The sequence below is a fragment of the Cygnus atratus genome, chromosome 3 (genome assembly GCF_013377495.2).
Source record: "Cygnus atratus isolate AKBS03 ecotype Queensland, Australia chromosome 3, CAtr_DNAZoo_HiC_assembly, whole genome shotgun sequence".
NCBI lineage: Eukaryota > Metazoa > Chordata > Aves > Anseriformes > Anatidae > Cygnus > Cygnus atratus.
Window position 1 is genome coordinate 88,357,123 of NC_066364.1, and position 24,737 is coordinate 88,381,859.

General features: G+C 48.1%; 2 protein-coding genes across 8 annotated transcripts in view; one reads left to right on the forward strand and one right to left on the reverse strand.

Moving 5' to 3' along the window:
* Nucleotides 1-16,667, reverse strand: AARS2 (alanyl-tRNA synthetase 2, mitochondrial). Its single transcript, XM_035558317.1, has 22 exons — nt 16,486-16,667; nt 16,193-16,381; nt 15,352-15,497; nt 14,546-14,740; nt 13,868-14,012; nt 13,301-13,446; nt 12,888-12,996; nt 12,227-12,265; nt 11,359-11,470; nt 10,624-10,751; nt 9,776-9,926; nt 7,835-8,004; nt 6,749-6,862; nt 6,195-6,335; nt 5,781-5,918; nt 5,275-5,384; nt 3,964-4,072; nt 2,346-2,468; nt 1,889-1,999; nt 936-1,019; nt 686-796; nt 1-539 (listed from the first exon to the last, which is right to left on the reverse strand). Exons 1-22 carry the CDS (start codon nt 16,648-16,650, stop codon nt 375-377), a joined length of 2,901 nt encoding a protein of 966 aa, XP_035414210.1. The 5' UTR covers nt 16,651-16,667; the 3' UTR covers nt 1-374.
* Nucleotides 16,214-24,737, forward strand: part of RNF8 (ring finger protein 8) — a 16,416-nt gene continuing 7,892 nt past the window's right edge. For 2 of the 7 annotated variants that reach the window (XM_035558331.2, XM_035558349.2), the window contains exons 1-5: nt 16,699-16,804; nt 18,624-18,752; nt 20,330-21,070; nt 22,240-22,302; nt 23,989-24,078. In XM_035558331.2, the coding sequence (XP_035414224.1) occupies nt 16,727-16,804; nt 18,624-18,752; nt 20,330-21,070; nt 22,240-22,302; nt 23,989-24,078 (1,101 nt within the window). In that variant the 5' untranslated portion in view covers nt 16,699-16,726. Of the gene's footprint in view, nt 16,277-16,698; nt 16,805-17,339; nt 17,466-17,540; nt 17,671-18,623; nt 18,753-20,329; nt 21,071-22,239; nt 22,303-23,988; nt 24,079-24,737 lie in introns of those variants that run through there. The other 5 variants (XM_050709642.1, XM_050709644.1, XM_035558340.2 and 2 more) reach the window with 4 other exon arrangements.

Below are 24,737 nucleotides of genomic sequence, written 5' to 3' on the forward strand. Positions count from 1 at the left end.
CAAACATTCTCGGCCCTTTAATAGTGTTGGGATAAGACTGTGCCACCCCCCCATGCTCTCACAGAGCTTCCCAGTGCCGGTCTTGTGGCAAGAAGTGCACTGTTCCAGAAGAAGCTGGTGCTTTCTGAAGCTCAACCCCCAAACGCCCATATTGAGAACAGGCAGCACCGTTCTGTCACTGGTATCAGGAGCGGACTCTGCTCATCGCTGATAGCCAGAAGCCGATTGCTCCAGTGCAGCATTTACAGCAACATTCAGTGTGGGAGCTGCTAATCCTCTCAGATCAAAGTATAACGCGTGCTCTGGATCAAGTATCCACGCACCTTGCACCGGGGGGCGTGCAGCTGTCCTGCCACCAAAGCATCACAGTTATTTCAGAGTTTACTCTGAGCGAACTTCAGCGCAGTAGTCAGGGCTCCTTGCATGCCTTTGGCATTTCCACTGCCCTTAGCGACGATAGGAGAACCTCCTGCCTTGCCTTCCATCTGCGTACAGACAGCCACGGCCCAGTCAGCAGCAGAGAACACAGGGAGGCAGTCCTGGGGAAGAGACACAGAGCAGAGTAATTTGGACTGTTGAGCAGAATCCCACAAAAGAAAAAAAACTCAGTTGGGACTTACTGAGCAGTCAGCCCAGCCTCTCTTTGCAGGCAGGTTCCCTGTGACTCTGCCAGGGTTCTGCTTACCTTGGACACCTGACAGGCACAGAGCACCTCTCCGGAAGCCTGAGGGCTGAGCAGCAGGACTGATGTGCCAGGAGACTTGTCACACAGCTGGTTCACTACCTTCATCAGGATCTACGAGAGGCAGGGAGAGGAGGGGTCAGGCTGTGGCAAAGGAGAGTGGGGTGCAGCAGAAAACACAGCCAGCAGCTCCCCTTGACTGCATGCAGCACCCGAGGTATTGCTGAACCAACAAGCAACGTGGTTTACTCACAGACAGGGAGTCAGCTGGGACAGTATCTACGATGACAGGTTGGTTGCAATGTTTTGTTAGCAGGCTTTGTGCCTTCTCTTCAGCCTGGAGGAGGAAACACACAGCACTTGAGGGGCTACAGGTGGCACAGGTGAGCAGGATGGGTACACGTGCATGTAACATGTACACAGGGAGTGGAAGTACTGCTCTGTGGGATAGAGGGGAGATATATGCTAGCCGAGGTTAAAGTAAAGCTGGCAGACTGAAATCTCCACATGGAGACCTGTACAACCCTCCTACTCAAATGCAAGCAGAGATGAACCCCCTCCAAGAGGGGAACAGAGACCCACACTGTTCTCAGCCTCTTTCCTCTGCCTACTCATTGCCACATCTCAGGCAGGTTCTTGTAGCAAGATGCTGCTACTTTAAGAAAAGGATAGATCTTACTGAGAGTATTAAGTCACCAATAAGCATTTCCTAAGGGCTTTTAATGTAATCATGTAAATTAGCAAGACAAATGCAGTGGGGAAGCAGAGCAACATCCATATGGCTGAGAGAAAGGCTCTGTCTGGCCACTCTCCTACTGCATGACCCTGTAAAGTCCATTTTCAGGGCCACCTCATCTCCTCCACGTATTAAGAAGGAGGCAATGCCTATGTGCCTGTTGCTGTTTGATAAAAGCACTGACAGGGGGTCCTCTATCCTCAGAGAGAGAGAGACGTGGGGATTTTGCCCGTGCCAAAACCAGTCAATCCTTCACTGCATTTTAAGCGATGGCCCTGGTTAATGCCAGTGAAATCAACCCAACAGAGGGCTTGTGCTGTACTGTATGTGATTGTACCTGCGTTCCCTTGCCTTCTGATGGGACCCCAGTCACTGAGTTGCTGTGAACTGTGCCAAAGACACCAGGTTCACTGGTGTAAGCCACGCAGTGCTACTAGCAGACTGCAGTGAGCGTGCTGCTGCCACAGTACCTGCTGTATCTCCAGTTTCTTGATGGCTGTGTTAGCAGTTCGCTGCAGCGCTTTGAGGATGGTCTGTAGTTCTTTTCTTTGCCACTGGGGCATCGCAGTGCTGGCTACCACCTGCAAGACAGTTTGTTGTGTAAAGACACTAAATAGTACCTAGGAATAACCTACTCGTTCTCTGGGAGGTCAGAAGCTTTTTCCAGCTGGGCATCTAAAACCTGGGGAGAAGCCTGGAAACCCTTTTTCACTGCTTTACCCTCCCCACCACTTCCTCCTCTCACATTCCCTTTGGCAACAAAGGCACCTAGACTCTGGTTTAAATCTTTGTGACCGACGAGGCACCAGCAAGTAGCAACTTCTCCTTGCTAGTGACCACGGTAAGATGTGAGCCTACTGGGGAAGAAGTCATGGGCCTCAGGAGAGCCCGTGCCAGGATCCTCCTGTACAGGAACGTAATCCTTACTTTGGTCAACTGGCCCACTTCTTTGGAGAGGTTCTGCATCTCAGCAACAGAGGTGCTCCTCTGCTTCATCCGTACGGAGACGGAGTCCACTTCCGTAGCCAAGCACTGCCCTACCTCTCGGGCCTGGAGAGAGGGAGAGAAAACGCTTCAGGTGCAGCAACAGAAAGAACGAGCAGGGACAGAGTAAGTGGTGAGGTGTCAGGGTCATAACCACTGAAGTGCTGCTCAGTATCCAGGGGGAAGACACCTACAGACAGGCTTCAAAAACGGCTGTCCCCATCAGACTCTGGAACAGAAAGCTCCTCTCTACATTTGCAACCAATGCTAGATGTTCACACCCACGGGACCAAGCTGTCACACAAGTTATGTATCCTTAGTATCTCACACCAAATCATCACGATTTCAATGCAAAAAAACTTGGGTATCCATTTACTTTTTAGTGCATTAGCAAGTGCACTCTTGAAACTAACTGAAGAAACTAAAGAACACTAAGACTAAAGAAACACTAAACCAAGATTAAAGAAACATCATCAGCTGACGTTTCCCTGAGGATGAGTTCAGCTGGTCTTGGTGCATTTCTTACTGCTTTTGCCAACACCAATGCTACTATTAATAAAAAAGCTAATACAAGCTTTTTTTCCACCAGTGAAAATCGCTAGTGTTTGGACCATTTCTGCCCTGCCAGATCTTTGCGCCCGTGATGGTCCTGGGAGACTATACACCAGAGCAGCAAAGAGTATATAGGAAAACCTGCGGGCAGAGAGAACTGTTGTGCCTAGCTAAATACCCATTGCTTGTTCCAAGTTACACCCTCATGCCTGCAGTCTCCTTTGTCTGATTAACACATCCGCACACAGCTCCTCTCGGGGGCTCCTCAGGTCAACGCTTCCAGCAAAGCGTGCAGATGTGCCCTGCAGCTTTTCATTCCTCTGCATCAAGAAAAACCGGTGGGAACACAGCTGTGCATGGGACACAGCCAGCCAAAGAGCAACAGATTTGAGGGGTGAGCTTTGCTTTCAGTTTTCCCAGTTCTGATGGCAGTGGGTCACTCTCCTCTGTCTGCAGCCTTTAAGGAAGCAGTCAGGGTGTAGGGCCCCTGACGCTTCCAGATACTCAAGAACAGAGATCTCACAGATGCAGTAATAGGTTGACTGCTTCTTATAAACACCTTATCAGACCAGAACTACGGTTTGGCAAGAAAGAGACTAAAGAAAGAAGCGAAAAGGCTGTAAGAACAAGGGCAGAGCCCTGTAGTCATAAAGTACAAATCCAGCTGTGATAGGTAGGAGGTAAAAGCAAAGCACAAAGGATCACACCTTTAAATACCTACCTGGAGACTGAAATTTCTATTCCAGAGGCTTCCTGATATTTTGTGCCAAGTTCCTATCTTGGAAAAGGGGGGTCTGGAGGGAGGAATGAAGGTCATGGAGACAGGAGTCTGGGAAAAGGGCGAGTGGATGTGAATAGTGAGGTATGGCAGCAGAGCTGGCCCCAGGGTAAGGACGGAAATAAGATCAGGTGTAGCAGGGAGGCTCCAGCCAAAGCAGAGGGAATCTACTTGTCTAAGCAGGAACCTGTAAAATTGGGTCCGGCTGAAATCTCAGTACCCCGTTCTTACCTGTTTGGCCTGTCTCCCTGTCACTGCAATGACACGGCTAATCCCTTTCACAAGCTGACGCTCACTGACGATGGCCAGGTCCTCCATTGCGCCTGTTTGGAGAAGGTGCCTGCAAAGTTGACGGAGAACAGGAAAGAAGCAAGTTGCTCTCTGGGACCAGAAATCAGGAAGCCTACTTTCATTTCTGACGTGTCTTCAGTACAGCAGCCCCTCCCCAGTCCCAACAGCTTCAGTCCTTTCCATCCCTAAAATCCTGATGGCACATGGTCAGGCACGAGACAGCAGAGCTGAGGCTACTCCAGAAGAACCTCTGTGCTACCAGCTCAGCAGCCTGCTGCCAAATGTACCTAACAGCCAAGTTCTGCCTTGCTTTCCTTTCTTTCAGCAGTAGGATGGATTGGAATTTTTCCCTTCTACTCAGCCACTGCTGAACCTTGTAGAAAGCCATTTTTTTCCTCCAACTCCCCCACGCCTTTGTCAGACCAGCTCGCAGAAAGGCCAGTCATCTCCAGACACATTGCAGCCATGCAGACAAAGGGCACTGATGACTTTCCCTTTCATATCCATTGTTGAATAGCCAAGAAGGAAAACAACTACAGTGTCTCAGGTTCTCTGTTACCACAAGTAATCATTTCAGACAACTTCACTAGAATTGATCATCTCCACTCCCCTGCAGTTTCGTCCCACTCCTCCCACATGAATGTTCTCATGACTAGAAACTTGCTCATTTCCAGCTGTATCAGCTCAAAGGCCAATTTGTTCCTTTTTGTTTTCATGGTATCACTGTCCTAAGATTATTAACTCTTCCTCTACTCTCATTAGTGCTAAAAGGGCTAAAATAATTAAAATAATCAGACTGGCCTCTAGTTCTTCCAGCCATCAGAGTCTCCTGGTGGGTCCCCAGCCCTCCTGCAACCCCAAAACCAAAGCCCCCTCACTCTGTTTAGCGTGAGAGGACATGCACCCTGTTCCACACTGCTGAAGCCCTGCAGCTTCCAGGTGGGCTTCAGACTGTGAAACAAGGAAAAATGCTTTGCACTTCGTTAATGTTTTGGTATTTCCGAAGCTCTACAACCAGCCTACTCTGTCCCCATTTCAGGTGAGGAAACCTAGTTACGAAGGATCAGAGAGCGGAACTCGGAATTATGTCTTTACCTCAGCCACCAGTGCTCACACACAAGCCTTGCAGAGCATACAGAGATCCTCACACAGGTCCGATTCTGGGTTCAGGGTGGGAAGCAACTCAAGAGAATCAGGAGGACACAGTCTGCACACAAACACACCATCTGACTGCACGTAAAAGACACTTACGTCCCACAGCAGAGCTCCACAGAGGTCTGCCTTGCAGCCTCAGAGTCGCAGGTCAGCACAGTCTCCACAGGGACCCCGAGGGACACTATCCTCACTGGGTCTGGATACTCCTGACAGAGGAGACAGGGATCAGCAGCTAACCACACAGTCCTTCAGGGGCACTTACAGACTAACTTCAGGTCCCTGCCTCATACTTTACCCTTATTCTAAAGCACTCCCAGAGTCAGGGGCAGCTCTGCTGCTCCCCTACAAACAGCCACCATGGGAGAAAGAAACAATGGGGTGACACCATAAGCTGTTGGTCCAGATAAATGAGCAGAAAGCCTATGCACCACCAGTCTCCGCATATCACAAAACAGTGCTCCTGAGATCTTATCTCTGTCCCATTTTACCTCCCGAGTTTTGAGAGCCATTTCCCTTACAGAAACCTGTTGCTTCAACTTCTCTTATGACCCAGATGATTCCTGCTGAAGGAGAAGGCTCAGAAAAACATGTTCTTGTCATACCTCATCCATAGCACGAAGTCCCTGAACTCTTCTTGCCAGTGCAAGGGGAACCTCAGCCATATGCACAGCCTCATTTCGTTTGATCACATCCTGGACCACCTGCTCAACTTGCTGCAGCTGCTCCACAGTCACAGGACTCTGAGGAAGTAAATCAGCCTTCAGGAGAAGCCTCCCAAAAGGTACAGAACAAAGGAGGGAGAACTTGGGCTCACAGACAACTCAGCTTGGACACACCACTTTCCCCATGTCTCACCTTCCCTGCTTGTACAAGGCAATAGTGAGCATCATGACCCTCCCACCTCTCTATAGAAGTCACTACAGTGAGAGGAGAAAGATCCCCAAAGAAAAGGCCAGTACTGGGGAGTACTGGGGTGCTGGTACTGTTGAGAACCAAGGAGACAAGTCCTGAGTCACCTTGATAGCAAAGTCGAAGCGCAGCCGCTCTGCTGTCACGTGGGACCCTCGTTGCTCCGTGTTGTCGCCCAGGACGTGGCGGAGCGCAAAGTTTAGCAGGTGGGTAGCGGTGTGGTTGGTCATGCAGGCCAGCCGTTGGGCCTGAAAGCACAGACAATTTACCCTGGTGGGCTCGTTCTCTGCAGCTCGGGGGAGTAGAGGATGGCATAAAGAGGTAAGTGAAAGGCTGCATGCAAGGGGATGGGGGATGACGGTGACAAAACAACAGGTAGCACAGCTGCCAGATGAATTTATGTCACAGGGCAGATCTAACTTCTTTTCCCACGGGATCACCTCTGTAGAACAGCAAGGGTAGGCTGAATGCTTCTGGACAGACCTGTAGCTCATAGAAGACTACAGACAAACTCACTTGTGAGTCCTCCTTCCCACTGCACATTGCAATAAAGAAGTCTCAGGAACACAAGGAACAAGGCTCTGCTGTGCCCAGGTTACTCACGACATTAAATGACTTTCAAAGAAAGGCTGGAAAAGGGTTAAGAGCATTGAGTTACTACCTCATCCACAAAAAGCTGAACTTGATCTCCAGCACGCAGGGTTTCCACAGCAGTGACCTCATGGACCACGTAACCACCATAGAGATGAACTGACTCTACAGGGAAGAGGATGTCCTGAACAGAGAGACACAGAAAGATGAGTTAGGGCACAGGGAACTTCCAAAGACCTGTGCTAGATACCTGCTTGATCCTACTGGGAAACAAAACCCCTGTTGGTCCCAAAGAGACAGCAATGGGGTGTGAAAAGCAGGGACAAGCTTCCAGCCAACATAACCAGAGTGCCTCAGCCCTCCCTTGCAGCCAGCCACTCACTGCATAACGTGTTGAGACTGCCAGTTTGCAGTGGAGGGGCAGCAATGCCAACCATGCTAACGAATTTTCCTAGTGGGGATGTCTGTCCAAGAGAAAATGGACAGCAGCTGCCAAGGCACCTATCTCAGGCATCTAAGGTGCCACTTCTGCTTCACCAGGCTGGCAGAGGAACTTGATCCCCCTTTCATCTTGGGGAGACATGCTAAGCAAGGCACTATCACATTCTGCAAAGCTAAAAAAGGCAGCACGGCTGCCCAAAGGTGACTGTCAGGAGCTGGAACATGGGAGGGAGAAAAAGCTGCACCTCTTCCTAGAAGAGGGTCAAAGCTCTCTCTCTGTCAGCGTAGGAAGAACTTGCTGCAGAGGCAGATGGTTTTGGGAGGAATCAGTTTTTACACAAAGTTTCAGGTTGGACGCTGCTTGCATCTGTCCAGGACTGGCTAGAGACCAGTAACTCCATTCACGGACTCCCTTATCATTGTCTTCTCCCTGCATTGCCACCCTACTTGTTAAGAACACAGCACACTGAAGAGCTCCCCGTCATCCCCAGCAAGAAGAAATCGCAAAAGGCCGAGAGAGACAACCAGAGCAGCAGGTCCACCTCCACGAGGTTAGTGCTGCTTCTGCCTCACCCCACCAACCCCAACACAAAGTCAAGGACACTGTCAAGAGCTAGCAGCCTGCTAATTAATACAGCAAAATAGCTCATTTGGGGAGGTTTGCCTGGCCTCGATATCCAGGACTGCCTTGGGTTCAGGCAGCAAAGGGTCTCACCTGCTGTCCTAAGCGTATCAGGTAGCCTTGGTCAGAGGCTTGCCCACCCTGCTCTGCATAAAAGTTAGTCCTGTCCAAGATGACACCACAGCGCTGCCCTGCCCCAACCTCCTTCTGGAGAGACTGATCTCTGTACAGCATCAGGATGGTGGCCTGGCACGGGCTGAACTCTGCCAAGGGGAAGAAGATGGCAGCAATCAGTGCGAGCACCCTGTCAGATCACACCATTAAAGGGGGCACCACTTCTCCATGCCAACTCTGCCAACACCCAGCCTATAATGAAAGCTGGCGCTTTCCTTTGTAGGATAGGAACAGCTATTGGCAGAAAGGACAAAGGATCTGTTATTTAGAACCAAGCCACCCCTCACTTAGCCAGTGAGGCACTTGCCGGGTAGTAGGTAACCAGGCAGGGCCCACATGAGCCTGATAGAGCAAGATGTGGCACAGACACATCTCTATCACGCTACACTGTGTGCTTGGCCAACCTGACTGCCTTTGACAGGGATGACTGGCTTGGTGGACAAGGGAAGACAGCAAAGTCACCTTCCTTGACTTAGCAAGCTTCTGACATACTCTGTCTGAGCAACCTTGAAGCCAAATGCAGGCCGGATAGTTGGGCCCCACAGAAAACTGCTCGATGTTTCAAAGTTCAGCTGACACTCAGTTAGTAGTAGAGCTACTTGTAGGCTGATATTAGGGCCAACGCCTTTCAACATCTTCATTAACAACCATCAGTGACAGGATGGGATGTACGCTTACCCTGCTTGTGTCTGGCAGCAAGCGGTCAGGACCAGACAATACACTGAAGAGCAGGGCTGCTTTTCAGAGGGATCTGGCAGGCTACAGAAATGGACTGAGAGAAACCTTGGGGTTCTCAAGGGCAAGTAAGCATAGCGCCCTTGCAGCAAGGAAGACTGCTACCTGCTGGGCTGTATGAACACAAACATAGTCAGCAGGCCAAAGAAAGTGATTATCTACCTGTATGTGGCATTTGTGACACTATATCTAGAGTACAGGAAATTCTGGTTGTACATAAGGAAAAAAAACTTCACACAGTGATAAAGAACTGGAACAGGGACCAGACAGGCAGCGGTATCTTCATCCTTAAAGATACTGAAAACTTGCATGGAGAAGGCCCTGAGCAACCTGATCTGACCGTGAAGCAGATCCTTTTTTCCATCAAGAGATGGGACATCCAGAAGTCTCCTTCAGCCTCAATTATTCCATGATTCAGTGACTGAGAAGGTGAGATAGTGCTAGCTTAGAAATTTCAGCCAATGCCTCCGATGGGCTAAGGAGGAATCCCCTGTGCTCTTGCTGTAGTACTTATAGTTTGTAGTACTTATAGTTTGAACTACCTCCCTTTTCACTTCATGTGGGTTGCCATCAGCACGCTGGGTAAGATGGAGCTGGCTGTACACAGCTATCTAATTGCTTGTGACAGCCACATCACCTCTTACTCTCTGTGGTTTAGCTTTATGCTTCCCCTGGAGCACCAGCAACCCCAGTTAGCCCAAACGATAAAAAGCCTGCACTGTCATCTAGTGGCCTGCCAAGGAAATAGCAAGTGCCTGGCTTTAAGTAACTACCTAAACTCCTTAACATAATCTTCATTCTCCCTAGCACTCACATCCAGGAGCCTGATTGCTGGGGACAGACTCATCTCTGGCAGAAATCAAGTCACTGCTTCAGCACAGTAATACCAACCCAGATCTCACAGCCTTGTCACTAGCCTGAGCTTTCCTGGGGACACACCACCAGAACGGCAAATACCTTGGAAAAAGGTATAGGGGCAAAGAAAGGATGTAGCAGCAAAGTGGACAGGTTTGAACCACAAGATACACATCCTCCTGCGTGCACCAGGCCAGTAAAAGCAGTCTGCTGAGGGATTCCAGCACCCTTAGACAGAGTTTGTCCTACGCACAGGACCTGGCCACTTACCGTACTGCCCATGCTGCCCAAGCTTGTAGGAGTACTTTGGAGAGTCATCGGTAGCAGGCACGTTGTCACCCCGCAGCTGAGCCAGCGAGTGCACATCCAGGTGCACATCTGCGCCCTCCAGCTGTGCTGCCTGCGCGCCCTGAGCCTTCCGCTGCAGCAGAGCAAAGGCAGAGTTAGAGGGGAGGTACCTGGGGGAATCCAAACCAGTAACTGGAGTTTTATGGCTAGAAGCAACTGCTTCCACCTTCCCAGGAATGTCCCATGTGTATCTGTGCTGATGCTAAACCAAACCCATTCCTTCCAGCCCCGCAAGCACTCAATACCACCCATAGGGGCAAGCCATGAGCAACTGCTAACAAAGCCCAGCTTGCTGCATAGCTGTGAAACCTGCAGGCCATTAAAACCTAGAAGAGCATGGCCTTGATCTGATTACTGCACAAGGCGGGCAGTGCAAGTCTTCCAGCACTACAGAGGCTGAAAGGATTATGCAAACTCTTCACAAATCTCTTGCTGTTTGGGCTGTCTAAGCTGGCTCTGCTTTGTGTGGAGCGTTGGACTACATGACTGCCAGAGGGCACCCCTAATGCATGCAATTCTACAACCGCCACTCCAGCCAGTGTCGTAAAACACTGCTACTGATCTGACAGGAGTCACCAGCCAGTACTTCTCAGTTCCACACCGACAGATGAAGTCAGTATGACCCAGCTACTGTTTCAGACCCACTTCCACTTCAGGGAAAAAGCAAGTGGCCTTGTAGTGCATCTGAGGAGCAGTGAAAGCAATTCTGCCTCCATTACCACAGGAAAGGACAGGCTCTGAATTATCCTTATGAGGAGAGTCTCTCTCACCTTTGCATCCTCCAGAACAAGTTCATTGAAAGCATCTGAATCCAAACGGATTCCCTTTTCTTCAAGCATCAAGTCAATCAGATCCAGAGGAAACCCCAAATTCCCATAGAGAGACCAGGCTACATCAGCTGTAGGACAAAAAAAGAAGGGCATGAACTCTGTGTGAACATGGAATGCAAAGACATCTCCAAAGTTGCTTGGACAAGACCAATCTCATGTGTGCTTTGGTAGCCAAGTTCACTTTTACTGTGTGCAACTGCACTGATAATGGGGAAGGGAAGAGAAGCCACGCAGTTCTTTTAGTATGGGACTAAATGTTAGTGGCGCCCCAAAACCACATCTTGTCAAAATTCAGTGCAGCACATCTAGATAGGCAGCTGCTCTGGCTGGGTCCTCCTTTTGGCTGTATCTTGTAAAGACCCAGTAAATAAAACAGCAACAGAATGCTTCTAACTTTCCCAGTACCTAGTTTGTTGTGAGAATGATGCTCTAGGAAACAATCACGATCTGGAGAAAGGAGCAATATCTACTTTTAAATTTGGCATTGGAGTGCCCAGGGCTGGAACGTTCTTGAAGGCACGTGGGGGAGGCAGATAGACACTCACAAGAATAGAATAGTTCATTTGGAAGGGACCTTCAAAGACCATCGAGTCCAAAAGAGTTTTGTCTTAAACGCTGGCAATGACATGGATCAAACCACCTTTAAGTGCAGCTTGGCTGAGGGAGGAGACTCACCTGGGAAATTGGTGGAAGGCTGCATCTGCTGCACTGTCCGCTCAATGACGCGCCTCCCCCGCTCAAGGGAGGACAGGAAAGCAGCTTCATTCTCACTGATGATATCCACGACCTGCCCAAAGAGCAGAAAAGGAGTTGGCCATAACACCTCAGGGAGTTCCCCAGCTCAGCTCAGCCCAGCCACCACTGGGCTCGCAGCTAGAGTCAGATGAAGGCAATCAAGTGGGTGTATAATTGGTGCTGTCTGCTTGAACCAGCCCTCTTGTTCTGTAAGCATCCATCACAGCGTGGCTCCAATGCGCTATTAAACAGCGCCAAAGTCACTGTGACTCCGATCACCACTCCTGTTAAGGAAATATTGACCATCCACCTGGGGAAGGCTGGATGCTGACAAATGCTCCTTGTCATCCATTTGTTATCCGTGACCCAGTTAAAATTGCATGGCTGGAACAGCCAGAGAAATTGCTTGTCACAGCTGCTGTCAGCTGAAGCTAGGAGGGACTAGCCTTAAATCCCCAAGCCACTTCGGACGAAGGGTACCCAAGCTAGGACAGACCGTACTCGGATTCAACAAAAGAGCTGCCCTAGCTTTTTCAGAGCAATGGCTGCCTTATATTAGAACAAGGCGTCCCTGCTAAGGATTTAATGGAGCTCCCACAAAGAAATCTGCCACAGATACTTTTCACGTCCAGGCAGTGCCCACGATGCAGACGTGCTCCCTGCACTTCCCAGCCTACCCACAAGAACCCAGCTACGGAAACTCCTCCAGCTAAGTCCTGGGACAGGGCTGCCTTCTGCCTCTGAGAGCCGGGCCTCCCAAAGACAATAAGAAAGGGGGTTTCTCTCCAGGGGTTTCCACATCACTCACCTGGTCTGCATTCTTCCCCAGCTCTGGGTAGGCATCTCCCTGTGGAGTGAGCCTCAGTTAGAGATAACATCCTCAGCAGCTTCCTCAGGAGATCTCACAGAGTGTCACAAGCATTATAGAGGTTTCTCAGGCAGATGAATGTGAAGGGAGCCCCAGCGCACAGCCTCAGGGACAGCATCACAGCAGGAGAATCACACCTGGACTTACAGCTGCTGTCTCCTGGCTACCTCCCCATGACCCTCCTCTGCTAGCCCCTGCAAAGCATCTCCGTGGCAAATGCGTCAGTTCACAACGGGAAGAAAGCCCTGTCATTTAGGATGCTGTTAGTAACCACAGGGACCAATTTCAGAAAGCTTTAACCAGATATGACAGCTTAGAAGCTGCTGCCCTCAGGAAGCAAGCGTGCCCTTGCATACACTTACAGACACACTCATGCTGACTGTTAGCACTGGCCACATTAGGCACCCCCTGGCCCCTTTTCCCCCCATCAGAAATGATCAGGAGACAAGAGGTTTTTACTGTTGCAATGCACAGCACCACATGCCCCCTCCTGGAGCCCCTTTCCATCCAAGATTGCCTCCTGATGGCGTACAGGAACGGAACATGGGGCTGAATAGGACATGTGATACCCTTCTTCCCCAGCACAGTATTTTTTACTCACCAGCACTTCCACTACAGTAGGCACGAGGGAGGCCAAAAGCCCAGGCGGAGCGTGAAGGACTTCAGAGCAGAAGCGGACAGCCCTGCGCAGAATCCGACGCAGCACCAGTCTGAAAGCAGGGCAGAATGCCCCAGGCAGCACATGAGCATCCCTGCCCAGCTCCCACATCCAACACACCCCACGTGCAGCCCCTCTCGGCTCTGACCTGTGGCCAGAGGCTAGCTGCTCCACACACTCTACACCTACCAAGGATGAGATGCAGATCTGAACCTCTCCCAGGCTCTCACCTTCCTGTCTCCCCAAAGCTCACGTGCCCCCTATCTTTGGCTCACACCAGAACCTCTCCCCTAGCTGCTCACGTTCCCTTCTGGACCTAACTCCCCCCACACCGTGCCATTTCCACAAGTCCTTACTCTGCCCCGGAGAGGCCTGGGTAGATGCCATCAGTGATGCACACGCACAAGGTCCGCACGTGATCTGCCACCACGCGGTAGGCCATATTCACACGCCCAACGTCAGCATCCCCGACCAGACCTTGGTACCTGGGCGCGCCACAGCCCTAAAAACAAAAGGGGAGAGACAGATCAGTACAAGTGAATGGCTGCAGAAGGAAAAGTTGCAGTCCTAGAGGCAGCCAGACACACCTGACATCATGCTTCTCAACTACCTTGTGCATCTAGGATGTACTCATTAAATCCTTCCAGAACATTACAGACCATACGTAAGACAGGCCAGCCAATGCCTTGGCCCTGAGCAATCTAAGAAGCTTTGAAGGAAAAAGGAAATGGGCAGTGCTGATATACCAGTGGAATCTTCCCTCAGCTCCCTTAGACGTTGTTGTGGGCCTGGCCAGACATACCTCCTGTCTCAAAATACAGCACGGTACCACATGTAGAGAAGGCTGTACTGTGGTACCAGGCAAGCAGTCTGCATCCGAGGAGCTTTTGCTTAGCTGTAACTCTGAGCAGGAGCACTGTCACCTTGTGAATGGCGTCTAAGATGGGCGTGAAGAGATCTGTGTCGTAGTTGGAGCGTTTGTTCTGCAGAACGGTCACCAGCCTTTCCAAGCCCATTCCTGTATCCACATGGTGCTGAGGCAAGGGAAGCAAATTCCCTTCCACCTCTCTGTCAGCAAGCCAGGAAAAAAAGGCAAAAGAGAACCAAGGGTCAGGTCAGGGGCAAAGAAAAGGTGCAGGTGAGTCACAGAGAATGGGAGAGCGACAAGGGATGGAAACAGCAGGTGACCCAACAGAAAGATGCTCAAGGACAAGACTTACAGCAGCCTGCCTTGGCATTGCCAGGTAGTCAGGCTCTAAGGGTCAGATAGTCAGGTATACTGTGACATACAGAAAAGGGGCTTCCTTCAACAGGGGCCCCAGGTCTTCTCCTCATTCTGCAGGTTTTTCTGGGCTGCTGCAGACCTGAAGAGACCTCTGGGATGCAGCAGTGAGGGACGAGAGGCAGCAGAGGTTGAAGAATTAGAGGACAAACAAAGCAAAGGGGGACCATGAGCCACAGTGGACACGCCTCCACAGCTTCCCCCTTGCTCCTGTACTGCCACCTCCCAGAAAGCAGTGAGATGTCTGAAGATATACATGTACAGTTCTGATGTCATACAAGGGGGAAAGGCTCTGGAGTTTAGTCAAGGTTCCTGGTACCTGTTATACTGCATGAAGACCAGGTTCCAGATCTCCACCACGTCAGGGCTGCCCTGGTTCACCAGTGCTGCAGCATTTCTGCCACCACCCACGTGGTCATAGTGGATCTCCGTGCAGGGACCGCAGGGACCTGTGTCACCCATCTCCCAGAAGTTGTCCTTCAATGGAAAAGGCAGCACACGACTGGCAGGCACTCTGGAAAGGCAGACAACAGAGGTGGCAGTGCTGGGGCACGCATGAAAAGCACACAGTAGCCTGATATCACAGGGAAAGCTGGAAGGAGGGATCCTTTCTGACTATTGCAACTCAATATCCAAACACATTAGGACTCAGTTGCTTCAGTTCACACAGAATTATGCTCCTTAGCAGAAACAGACTGGCCCAAACCAAACAGGACCCTCGTCACTGCTCCGAATAGCTAGCAAACTGAATCTGGCTCCCGCTGATGGAGACAGGCGCTCCACTGAGTCAGTGGAGCCACTTTTCTCCATGGAAAAAAATCTAGCAGAGCTAAGATGTGATCAGGACGGAAGGAAAGGTCAAAGACATTCTTCACGCGCTTCACCTAGGTCAGACAGGCTTTGGTGTACGGCCCCAAACTGACAGCATCTGAGCAGCAGCTTAAACGTGAAATGCCCCAGAGTGCTCAGACTTTTAGCAGCCCAAACAAAGCAGAAACTAAACGTGTTTAAAACCCAGTTTTTGACTCCTACATCTGATTCCCATCAACTAAACAGCAAATGAGAGACTACAGCGGGTGGAACGTCAGTACCTGCTGCTCAGGACCTTTTCTCTAACACACTCACCCCAGCTGGAGCCATACGTCCCTGCACTCCTCATCAGCGCTCAGCCCCAGTGAGGAGTCTCCGCCAAAGTACGTGACGTAGAGACGATCTTTGGGGATCTCGTAGACCTCTGTCAAGAGCTCCCAGGCCATGCTGCATGCTTCCTCCTGAGCAGACAGGGGACACAAAGATAGCACAGGAATCCAAGGTGTGGAGTGAGACAGAAGGTTCTTCAGGACGGGAGTCAGACGCCAAAGAAGCACATTTCAGCCAATCTCATTTTGTGATTTTAAAGTGTATTCAGAGAGCAGCATGATGGTCAGACAAGCGATACAGCTCATCTCTATCACGTAAACGTGACATTCCTAAATTGTTGGGGGACCTTCAGGATCACAGTGTGGTCGACACTCACCTGTTTACCACCAGAAGCATTTCTGTTTATTCAACAGAATAGTTATTAAACATTTCTGTTTACTTAGCTGGTTATTTCTTTCCAAGGAAAATCATATTTGCGAGCAAAACATCTAGCATCTTTTAACCTTCTTACCTTTTTCCACCTTTCTAGCACTGGAACTGGAAACCTTCTCTCTTTTCACCCACATGAACAGTGGCGTTCACCCAGAGAACTTTGGTTTGTACACACTGTCTGAAGCTTCGAAAGGCTGAGTATTTTGAGAGAAATGAGCTCTTTGAGGGAACATTTAGTGATTCAGCACGCCGACCCCAAACCATGGAGCTGCCAGTAAGGAATTTGGCGCTTGCCATGCCAGCTAGCGCAAATACGTTTCTTTTTAAAGCAGGTCTGCAGCACCCCTGGCAGAGGTGCTTCTTTTGGAAGAAGGGCTCGCAGCAGCCGCCTCACCTTGAAGTAGTCCCCGAAGGACCAGTTGCCCAGCATCTCGAAGAAGGTGTGATGGCAGGTGTCCCGGCCCACGTCCTCCAGGTCGTTGTGCTTCCCCCCGGCGCGCACACACTTCTGGCTGTTCACCACCCGCCGGTACCGCGACAGCTCGCTCCGGGGGTGCGCCGTGCCCAGGAAAATGGGCTTAAACTGCGAAATAACGGGGAGAGGGAGAGAGATGGGGGGGGGGGAGGCAGGTGCAGCCGGCGCTGCCACCCTAAGGGGCGGAGGGGCCGAGGCGGGCTGTGGCGCACCTGGTTCATGCCCGCGTTGACGAAGAGGAGGCTGGGGTCGCCGCGGGGCCGCACGGGGGCGGAGGGCAGGCGGCGGTGGCCGTGCCGCTCCTGGAAGAAGCGCAGGAAGGCGGCGCGGGCCCGGCCCCCGGGTAGGGACAGGGGCAGGCGCCCGCCCGCCGCCATCTTACGCGAGGGCGGAAACAGGAAGGGGCCCGGCGCCATGGGGGGGAGGCAGCGCAGCGCCGGGCGGGCGGGCGGCATGGCGGCGCGGCGGGCATGGTGCCTGCGGCGGCTGGGGGCCAGCGGCGGCTGGCTGCTGCTGGAGGCCGGCACGCAGGTCAGCCGGGGGGAGCGGCCCCAAAGGCAGGCCTGGAGGCTGCCCCGGGTTCCCGATGGTGGAAAAAAAGGGGGAAAAGCGGGGTTGGGATGGCTCGCTGGGGGGCTGGCAACGCGCGGGGGGTGAGGGGGGGTGTTTGGGCTCTAGCTGCTCTTGTTGTTAGGTTTTTTAATACTTTGTGTTGAAGTAAGAGCCGCTTGTATGGCGTCGTAACATAAGGGAAAAATCCCTGATATATTTGGCTTTGTGCATAATTAGCTTAGCTGGGTACAGCGTCGTGTTTTAAACCTGTTTCCCTTATGTTTCAATGTGGTATAGGAACAAGCCTTTTCAGATGCTTGTATTTTCTAATCAGAAAGCCCAGGGGGGTCCTTGCACCCATCCCCTGCAGCTCGGCTGGCTATGGAAGGCGGGATGCTTCGGTTGTAAGGGATCGCAAACGCTTGCTTCAGTGCTGTGGGTCCGTGCTGTACCGAGCGCCTTTGGGCTTATGCCTTGCAAAGGCAATCCCTCTTAACTCCCCTTTTGCCCCTAGGAAACTCTTCGAGCAAGTGCATAGCTTTGTTGCTCTATCAGGGGGGCTCTGGAGCCAGGAGGTGTGCAGGTGTGCTCAGCTACGGACCTGAGTTAGGGAATCCGCGAGGCTTGCGGCGTGGACTCGGTTAGTTGAGTGGAGAATCTTGTCTGAGCTGGTTTTGCTTGATTGCCTGCGTGGTGTTACGTGCCTCTCTTGGAGGAGACCTGCTCAGGTAACGTGTGGTGAATGGACCTTTCTTCGGTGCCGCGCCTTGCCATCATAGAAGGTGGAAGGGGTGATGCCAATGAGTTGAGATTGCCGGGGAAAAGAAAGGCGGCCTTCATTTGAGGTATAAAGAGCGCACTTCTAGAATATCTTCATCTGGTTTAACTGTGGGTTTCTGCCAAAAGGTGTTTTGTCCTGCTCTCTCTGGCTACGTGCTCTTGTTGCATTGGAACCACACGGTTGTCCAACTCCATGGCGAGCTGTCTGAGCTGGCTGGAAACTTGTGCAGCGTGCAGATGAATAATAAAAGCGTGTGTGATAATTAGATCTTGCAAAGAAGGCAGCGGAGAGAGGGAGAACAGAGCTGTGCTTTAAATGGCAGCCTGCAAATAGATCAGATTTAATAAGATACTGTGAAACTGTGCCATTAAATTATATCTTCTTCCAGAAGGTGCTGTTGGGTTCTAATCAGATTATTTAGATCACTTTCACTGTTGGCTATGAGCTGCATGTAGTGTAGTTTCTGAGCCTTGAGATGATTGTGTGATTTACAAAAGTAGCATGCTTTAAGGCAACAATTACATATGAATTTTTTCGATGGCAGTTTTCTGGACTATTTTTTCCTGTGTCTTTCCTGTTTATAGAGAGTTGAACAGATGCTGCTAGCTAAAGAAGAGAATAAGAGATAATCTTGAGGTCCATATGATTCTACTGGTTTGAAGAAGTATTGTTCAGTTAGGTCATGAATAAGGTGGGGTATGGATAGAGAGAGCTGCTTAGAGCAGCTTTACTGCTGAGGAAAATTTACATGAAACCAAGGCTGTAACCTGCCTAAGAGCAATCAAATTTTTGTCAACGTGAGAGAAAGAGACTGCTTCAAATTTTTGTACAGTCTTCCATTTTCTAATTACCCTTAAATTTAAATGCAAAAAAATGCCACCCAACATTATCCTGAATTCTTGGGAAATACCTCTATGATGCTAATCCAGATAGATTTCTTCTGTACTTAAATTGAAACCATATGAACCGAATTTACCATGTTGTTGCTGATTTTAATTTCAATGACTTTATTTTTAGGTGACTATAGGTCGAGGATTAGATCTCACATACCAGCTGGTGTCAAAAACATGTCCCTTGATGATCTCTCGTAAGCACTGTGTTTTCCAGCAAAATGCAGAAGGGCAGTGGACTGTCAAGGATAACAAGGTACAGAGACTGGCTGAAGACCTTGTACTCTCACTTTGCCTGTAAACAGTGCCCTGTTTGGGTTCAAACAACATATGGTCTTTGATTATAACATGGTATAAGTGTGATGAACAGTCCATGGGAGCATGTCTTGTCTGTTGTGCACTTGTAGCAGGAAGCTTCAGTCTGCTGCAGTTGGGATGCAGACCTTAGTGCTTTGTGTATGTAGACTTGTCTCTTCGTATAGCATTTTTCAGACAATTACAGTCCCACACAGGCACTTTGCTGTCTGTGAACCTGTTTCGTGTTGTTCTTTTTTAAAGGAAAAGAAAAGAAACAACTATGATTTTTGGCAGCATTCAGAAAGGTAACGCTCTTGTATAACTAATAAAATGGTAAACTGATGTTCTTTATTGCAGTGACAAAATTGCTTTTATTATAATAAACTACAATGAAAATCTGCTGTTGGAAAAAATCATATTTTGTGTGATCTTCAAATGTATTTCTGCCAAAGTCCTCAGCTGATTAGAACACAGAATAAAGCGCTGAGAGAAGTCTTTTGCTTGGTTTCACTTTGACTTCAGTAGTGATCCGTTCTTTAACGTGATCTTTGCTCTATCTCATTCATGCCAAAAAATGCAGAATCTGCAACTTAATTTAGAACAGCATTAGTAGAACAAGAAGTTTTCAATATGTCATACAGACTTGAAGGATGTTTGGGTCAGTGACAGATACTACAGAAAGAAATGGAGTGGCTACCACTGAAATTATGCTACTCTTAAACAAAACTCTGTGGCGGTAATTGTATCATCTTGAGAACTTAGTGTTTGTATGATTGAAAACATCAGTAGTAGATCAACTATTAACACCTTCTGTGTTATCACTGCTACCATTTTGTCAAGTTGTTTTATTGAATCCCTGGGATATCTCAGTTGCTAATGATTCTGCAGTTCATCTTGAGCACGGTTCAGTTTCTCTGTCTTTCAAAACTATTTCTTGAGGTAGTGCCTAATTCAAACAAACAAACAAAAAAACTCCCGATGGGAACATCATCTCTTGAAGAGAATTTTCCCTCTGGTTTATATTCACCTTGTATGTATGGAGAACTGTTTTTTTTTCCTTGCATTCAGCAGTGCAAGCTATGCTCATTTTTATTTTCTAGTTTCTTCTGGGATTTCAGGTGTCATTAATCGTCAAAAATAATTACATCAACAAGAACATAGAACATTCCAGTACTGTGGAATCTTTTCTGTTGGATAGTTCTTACTGCCTCTGAAGCTTTTGGGTAGTTTCTTTCCCTGAGGCTTAGTTCTTTTCTGTCTGCACAAGTACATATGTTAGTATTGTTCTTAGTGCTTGTACGTAAAAATCTGTAATGTAGTAATAATACAAGATAAATATGATAACGCAGTAACTGTAATAAACGGGACACTGAGGCAATAAATAGGATGTTGCAATGTTTATTTCAAGAGTTAGCTTGTTTCTATTGCAGTACTGCAAAGACTGGATATGTTTACAGTTGCCAGAAATAACTTGCAGATGACTTAGTATATTGAACCTTGCATATTGAATCTTGCCGATTCTTTGTTCGTTTGCAGAGTCTGAATGGAGTTTGGCTTAATAAACAGCGCCTGGATCCTTCAAAAACCTATCCTATAACTGAAGGAGACCGTATCCAGTTGGGAGTGCCTTTGGAAAACAGAGAGACCGCCGAATATGAGTATGAAGTAATTAAAGAGGAATGGGAGAAAATCAGACCCTATTTAGCCCAAAGGAATGACCTGGGGAAAGCTAAGAGTTCGAGAACTAAACGTAAATTTAGTTTGGAGGAATCAGAGACATCTGGATCAGAAGGCCCTTCAAATTCCAGATCCAAAAGAGACAGGGTGTCCTATGACAGTGAACCTTTGGGTAAACCATGTGGAAGGGTAGAAGAGGTAAAAGAGTTGACAGAGAAGATGGATATCAAGCTGCCTTCTCCTGGTTCAAGTGAGGAGGACAGTGGTCCAGCGCGTAGCGCTCCTGTGCAAGCCGAGAAAGCTGTGTCTGTCGCACCTAAGGACCAGAAAGACTCTGTTCTTTCTCAGTCGTGGACTGGCCTGGAAAAGCTGAGGAAAACTCTAGGAGATATAAAGGAGTTAAAAGTCAGAGTGCAGGATAAGCAGACAGCAGTTCTGAATGCGAAGCAAAAGCGCAGGAAGGCTGCTCAGAAGACGATCCTAGCAATGGAACAGGAGCTGCAGGAATTGCAGGAGCAGCTATGCACAGAACAAGAGCAGCATCAGCAGCAGATGGAAGAGCTGGAGAAGACGTTCTCCAAAGAGCAGCAGAATCTAGAGGTATAATGGTGGTGATCTTTTTGGTCTGTGTGTTTTGGGTGTCGTAGAACGCCTGATATGACATTGATCTAAGTAAGATCTTGAACTATACAAAAATAGTAACAGAAACAATGTTCCTGTTAATTAACCCAGTGTAAATTGTTACAGAAGTATTTTACTTTTAGGAGTGTGTACCAAAAGAACGTGAGAGACAAAGGATTGGGTTACAAGTGGAAAAGATGCAAGATTAAAAAAAAATAAATACAGCAGGATAAAAAAGCATTTGTTAATTTAAAAAGCAAACTTTTTTTAAATACAAAATCAAAAATCTCTGCCTGATCTGTGGCTACAAGGAGAACAAGTTAAAAATTGTTCACCTTAAGAGGGAATTTCTCTGGTATATGGCTATTTCAGAATCAACGCTAAATTCACATGGGAAATCCATTCCCTTTCCAAGAGCTTTATCATATTCCTTTACCTCTTAATTCAGAGTTTGAGGAAGGGGATGTTTTTCTTACTTAGAAACAAAACAAAAAGAAGCCTTTCTTGGAACTGCAAGTTCCTTCAAGCAGTTAAGTGTGTGTTGATAACTAACTTTTCTAGCTAAGAAGCTACAAGTCTACCTTTCTGTTTGTGTTTACTTGAAATCTGGTTTAAAGGAAATAAGTATTCATCTGGGGTTTCTTCCATAATTTATCAGTTATTTCCTTTAAAGTCTGCTGCTAAAGGAGAAACACCCGTATTAGAAATACAGGAGGTCTGGAGTTGTGTGCTTAGGCACAAAGAGAAGTTCAGCTGAAGCTGTAGATATGTCTAATCTCTTTAAATGCATTCAGAGATAGAGGTGCAGCTTTTTCTCATGTTTAAGCTGTTGCTGACCTCTTGGCTTCTGTGAACATTCCAGTGCCTTTGGATCTGGAATAACTTGGAGGAGTTCCAAGTACGTAACTGTAAATGATACGTTCACTTTAACTCTTCGCAGTAAATGATAGCTCTAATTTCAGTAGTGCTTATGAAGCACGAGAGTGGGCCTTCTCAGGTTTCACCCAAAATCAGTGTTGTTTCTTTAAGTATATTCTCTAAAGGGAATGTGCAAAAGAGTCATTTTTATTCCCATGCTTTCTTTGAGTATTTCTTACTTCCTCCAGTATTTTCCTTCCAGCAAGAATGTCTTTGTGTTTTTTTCTCAGGGAGTAAAGTGGCAACATGGAGAAGAGAATCTGAAGGAGCAGCTGGCCCAGGTCCTGCAAGAGGCAAGTAGTTACGAGTCTTAAGTTTGGTCTTGCTGTGTAACTAATATATTTAAATCTTTCTTATTGCTGTGGCCCCTTGGTGGAAGACTAGGACTGTGGCTCAAGTGCAGATCAGGTGGTCTGCATCTTCTACAGAGCAATTTGCTGTCAGAAAGTGATAGGTTTCCCTTTTTGGGAGTAGCTGTTTGCCAGCTGATAACACAAAAGAGTGTGCTCATTGAAAGCATTCAGTAGCTGTAATGAATTTGTTGAATTTGTTCCGTAAGTCGGTGGGCTGTTTCGTGAGGTCTTTCTGCTTGGTACCTGTTCTGGGAAAGTTGCTTTGGCAGTTTTAATTAGAAGAAAAAAAAATCAGAGAAGTTCCTGTCCTACCATCTGGTGGGCAGGATCATTCTGTGGTGGCACTGGCTATGCCTCTTATGTGCCATGTACTGTCAAATTTTCATTTTTACTTCTGTGTTCTACAGAAGAGTTTTACTGTGAACAGCATGAGCTCATTTGCTGTACGTTTTAAGCCTTTTTCTCCTCATTCATGATGTGGCGTGTGTATATATATATATATATATATATATATATCTTGTTTAGTGCTGCTTGCTTCTATCTTGTAAAACTGTAGGAGTTTACATGTCATTTGTGTCACTGCAAAAAGGGAGTTGACTCATGATACACAGAAAAAGAGTAAGCTGGGAGAGGGAATGAGAGGTGCTGTGACACCAGGAAGGTCATAAATGACTGACAGCACGTTCCAATTTGAAGTTCGTGGCAGTCAGGTGAAGTCCCTGGTGACTGGAAAAAGGGAAGCATCACACCCGTTTTTAAAAAGGGTAGAAAGGAGGACCCAGGGAACTACAAACCAGTGAGCCTCACCTCTGTGCCTGGAAAGATAATGGAACAGATCCTCCTGGAAGCAATGTTAAGGCACATGCAAGACAAGGAGGTGATCCGAGACAGCTTCAGATGGCAAACTGTGCCTGACCAATCTGGTGGCCTTCTATGATGAAGTGACTGCATCAGTTGGTAGAGGAAGACCGACTGATGTATCTACCTGGACTTCTGTAGGGCCTTTTACACAGTTCTACATGACATCCTGATCCCCAAATTGGGGAGATACAGATTTGATGGGTGGACCATTCAGTGGATAAGGAGTTGGCTTGAAGGTTGCACCCAGAGAGTGGTGGTCAGTGGCTCTATGTCCAGGTGGAGGTTGGTAGGGGACTTATGAAAAATGGAGAGCAATGTTATGCTTAGACAGATAAGGATAGGAGAAGGAGGAATGGTTTTAAACTAAAAGAGGGGAGGTTTAGGTTAGAGGTTAGGAGGAAATTCTTCACTCAGAGGGTGGTGAGGCACTGGCACAGGTTGCCCAGAGAAGCTGTGGATGCCCCATCCCTGGAGGTGTTCAAGACCAGGTTAGATGAGGCTTTGGGCAACCTGGTCTGGTGGGAGGTGTCCCTGCCCATGGCAGGGGGTTTGGAACAAGGTGGTCTTTAAGGTCCTTCTAACCCAAGCCTTCCTATGGTTCTGTGTAAACTGCCTTAACTTAATGCCCCAGCTCATACAGACATGATTTGCTCTTCTAGGAGAAGGTAGGAGAAATAAGTATGCTGAACTTCATGATTAAAACCATGTATATTTAATAGGGTAGTTTATAATGACAGTTTTATTTCTGGGATGGTATCATTACAGCATCATGCTTTGATGGAAGAACTGAGCCGTAATAAAAAAGATTTCGAAGAGATAATTCAAGCCAAGAATAAAGAACTGGAAGAAACGAAGGTAAGGAATAAAATTGAGCTTTCCGTAAGCAAAACGAGATGCAGCAGCAGCAGAAATGGTTTATTTAATGTTTGCCTTGACTATGTTGTCTCTTATAGTGAAAAACTCACGTATTTTGAGCTGGTAGCTGACGCAGCTTTCCAAAATTTGAGTGGGCGTGGAGGGTGCATGGGAAGATACTCTGCCTTGTTCATAAAGTAGTATTGAAGAGTCATTACCAGATCTTTGTCAGTCATACAGAAAACAGGGCACTTGAATTATGTGGTATGCAGGAAAAGTAGACCCATTCCATCCTTCGTTTAAGAAAAAAAATAAGTGGGTGTTTCATTTTCAGTTAACTGTTTCAGTTTAAGTAAAACTGCAGTGTGTTCCTGCCATCCTACAAGGGGTGTAGGACTGAAACATGACATTTTAATAATGCATGTGATAAGCCACGTTTCTTCCTGCCCTTGTCACAAGGTGATGAGTGGAAGATAATTAAGGGATCCTGTGCTGTGTCTTACCTATGGATATTATGACGTTTCATACCTCTGGCTGTTGGCTTTGTTTTTGTTTGTTTGTTTTGGTCATCCTTGCAATTGTTGTTTAATATATAGCTTCAGCTGGAAGAATTTGTGTTATTTTTAGAAGATGGAATAGGTAGGAGCCTAATTAACTGC